Here is a 3,365-nt window from a genome sequence, read left to right on the forward strand (position 1 = left end):
ACCTCCTCTTTGCCGAGTGTTTTTTTGACACTCGGCAAAGAGGGGGCTTTGCCGAGTGTTTTTTATTTGACACTCGGCAAAGTCACGATTTGCCGAGTGTTTTTTTTTGCCGAGTGTTTTTGGCTTGGCACTCGACGAAGAGCTTGTTTGCCGAGTGTCCGAAAAAAAACACTCGGCAAAAAGAAAACACTCGGCAAATTTAAAGTTTCCCGTAGTGGTAGATGTATACTTAGCAATTGACCCTTGAACACCAAACCATAATGTGCTAGTAGACACCAACAATACTTTATTGGCCCTCTAATAATGCAAAATGCATAGTTTACAGGGGTATTTCAACTATTCATCATGTATCAACGAGATGCTTGGGCTCCAAACGTAGTTCAAATTTTACTATTGGCAGTTAGGGCTCCTCCCAGGTCCGCCATAGTAGATGTAAGTGCCCCAGTCGCTATTGGCACCATTCTGCACCTTATAGCAGCTGGATCGCTCAGCTATCAAAACCACACCATTTGGGAATTTGAGATTGTTGGATGAATCTACGACTTGGATGTTCTTGATGTAGCTAGCCTTGCCGAACCCTTCCTCTGGGAAGTGTCCGCTACCCATTTCAGTGGAAGTCTGGCCGGCGTCCGGTGAGTATACCTCACCGCCCCATTCAACACTGGAGGCACTGTCTGACAAGTAAGAGAAGATGGACGATGGCCAATAGCCCAAAATATGGTTTCCTACTTGCAACCACCAGTTGCCCCCCTTTGGATCCTGCAAAACGAAATTACTTGGAGAGTTCAGCAGACAGGATTATGATCGACGAGAGAAGTAGGGAACATAGTTGTATATTCCTTTTAGTCCTAAAATCAAAGCATGCACAAAAGTGTGACTTTACTTATTCCTTATCTGCACTATGGAAAGTACTGCACATTGATGGAAACAAAAATTCTAAGTGAAGGGGTGCCGGTTATAAAAAATTCGAAACAAAATATATTATAAATCTTGTTGATTATGAAGGGGTGACGGCTGTCATGCAAGATTGTTCATGGCAATTAGGACAGATGATTTATAATATTTCCTTGCATAAGGTGGAGGTAAAGATCCTTTTAAAGCTTTATTAATGTATAAGGCTAACTTAACAGTGTTGCATTTGTAGACAAAATCCGGTACGTGCATAGGGATGTGATTCCGTGAGGGCGACCACAAACAGGCAATACCACAGTTTTAGCCTCGTTTTATGCTGGATGAGATTGTGAATGATTTTTGTGCTTTACCTTCCAGATTAAAATATCGATATCACGTTGCGAGCCACCATATATTGAGACTGGGGAGATGCTGCCACCGATGGCGATCTGATTGTTTGTCTGAATGAACCCTGGGCAGCCTAGGTTGTAACATCCTGTTTGGTGGTATGCATCACGCTACAATATGCCGCAGCAATAGAAAATTAATAAACATGTGTTCCATTCCTCAACTTAATAAACATGTGTCTAGTATTTCAAAGGAATGTGATGTTTGTCTTACGGTCCAGTAGATGAAGAGCCTAGTATTACTATCATGATACCTCCCTGGGTAAACCTGCAATTTTGTAGAGCACAGAGCCATTAGCCACTACTATACAATGAAAGAGGTTGCACAACTTATTAGTGCATCGTTACAAGAACCTTTAGATCGTAAAACAGTGTGATTTAGCCATATATAAAGATTTTTAGAAAAAGTTCTCTATGCTTTTCGACAGGCCATTAGTTCCTAAAAACAGTGATGTTAGCGTTACAACTAATGAAAGAAACTTTTTTGCATGAATGGAGAATTGACGGAACTTCTAATCTTTGATGAAGGTGTGTTTATGTTTTCCCCTTCGTGGTATCACCTGCCATCCTGCTTCAATGGTATTGAGATCATTGCCTTGATAGGACCCCCCTGTGATCCATAGTTGGGCCAGGCTGAAGCCATTGCCCCTCTCAATCGTTGGTTGCCACAAATTAATGGTGGCTTTTGTTCCGTAGTATTTGTCAACCAATGCAGACGCTACAGCATGCTGATCAATGAGAGAGCAAACAAATTGTTTAAGCAATGTCAGAAATGATACTACAAATCCAAAATGAAGATTGGTAATAATATGAAGGTGATTCTCGAATGATGTTTTGTACCAGGTGACCAATTGTTGCACTAGCGTCAGGGTCATCAACAGAAACAAGTTTTGGGATGCTCCCAGGTCTCTTCTTGCCATACCTCTTGATAGAGCTGGCCCTCAGCACTTCCTCCTCCTTGGTCCTTCGGATCGGTATGGTGTTTTCAGGGCACTTGCCATTCTGATGCCATAATTGGGTAATTGGTTGTGTTTCAATTTTGGAGTCATCATATAAACCACCAGGGTGATAAGAAGGCCGCATCTGAAAGGTTACAAGTTGGGGGCACCATTGAGTGATATCATGATACATGTGTTTGTATGGTGGTGGTGAGGGCACTGGTACATGTGTTTGTATGGTGGAGAGGTACCTGGATGGTATGGTTCTTGAGGAAAGGATGATCGAATGCAGGCTGTTTGGAAATGTGCACACAGTCTATGATATCTCCATCTGGGCTCTATTAATTTCGCAGTATCAGTAGTTGCAACAAAGTTTATAGAAAATATAATAACATCTATAATAAAAAATAAATATACTTTGAAGACATATATTTTATTGTGGATCTAATAAAACTAGATGTTATATATGTTGTCTGTTGATGCTTAGGTTTTTTTCGACAAGCTTGGTCAATGTGAGAGAAATGTTTTTAGATACTGGAAGCATGACACAGGTTTTATGCCGAGTGCCAGGGGCACTCGGCAAAACCTGAAATACTCTCGGCAACGACTTCGCCGAGTGTTACACTCGGCATCTGGCACTCGGGAAATTTTGTGTCGGCAAAGTAATATTCGCCGAGTGTTTTCGGTCGGGCACTCGGCACAGCTTTCGCCGAGTGCCCCGAAAACACTCGGCAAACCTTTTTTTGGAAAAAAATAAAAAAAGCACGCCGACACCCGTCGGCCGTACCACAGCACGCCGCCGCCGCCAGCCACCATCCCCGCCTGCCGGCCACCATCCAAGCCCGCCGCACGCCGACACCCGTCGGCCGTACCACCAGCACGCCACCGCCGCCGCCGCCGCCGCCAGCTGCCATCCACGCCCGCCGCACGCCGACACCCGTACCACCAGCACGCCGCCGCCGCCGCCAGCTGCCATCCACGCCCGCCGGCCACCATCCACGCCCGCCGCCGCCACCATCCACGCCCGCCGGATCCGGAGCCCCCGACGCGAGACCCCGCCGGATCCCGGGGCCCCGGGCGCGAGTCCCCGCCGGACCCGGCCGGATCTGGGAGAGGGGCGGGGCGGCCA

General features: G+C 46.0%; 1 protein-coding gene across 1 annotated transcript in view; it reads right to left on the bottom strand.

Annotated features, from left to right (window-relative positions):
• Positions 1-224: 224 nt before the first annotated feature.
• LOC101785875 overlaps positions 225-3,365 on the bottom strand; it is a 5,012-nt gene continuing 1,871 nt past the window's right edge. The window contains exons 2-7 of the mRNA XM_004979316.3: positions 2,488-2,574; positions 2,139-2,381; positions 1,859-2,026; positions 1,513-1,566; positions 1,263-1,409; positions 225-759 (exon numbers count right to left, since the gene is read on the bottom strand). Of these exons, the coding sequence (XP_004979373.1) occupies positions 391-759; positions 1,263-1,409; positions 1,513-1,566; positions 1,859-2,026; positions 2,139-2,381; positions 2,488-2,574 (1,068 nt within the window). The 3' untranslated portion in view covers positions 225-390. The remainder of the gene's footprint in view (positions 760-1,262; positions 1,410-1,512; positions 1,567-1,858; positions 2,027-2,138; positions 2,382-2,487; positions 2,575-3,365) is intronic.

The sequence above is a fragment of the Setaria italica genome, chromosome VIII (genome assembly GCF_000263155.2).
Source record: "Setaria italica strain Yugu1 chromosome VIII, Setaria_italica_v2.0, whole genome shotgun sequence".
In the NCBI taxonomy this organism is placed as follows: Eukaryota; Viridiplantae; Streptophyta; class Magnoliopsida; order Poales; family Poaceae; genus Setaria; species Setaria italica.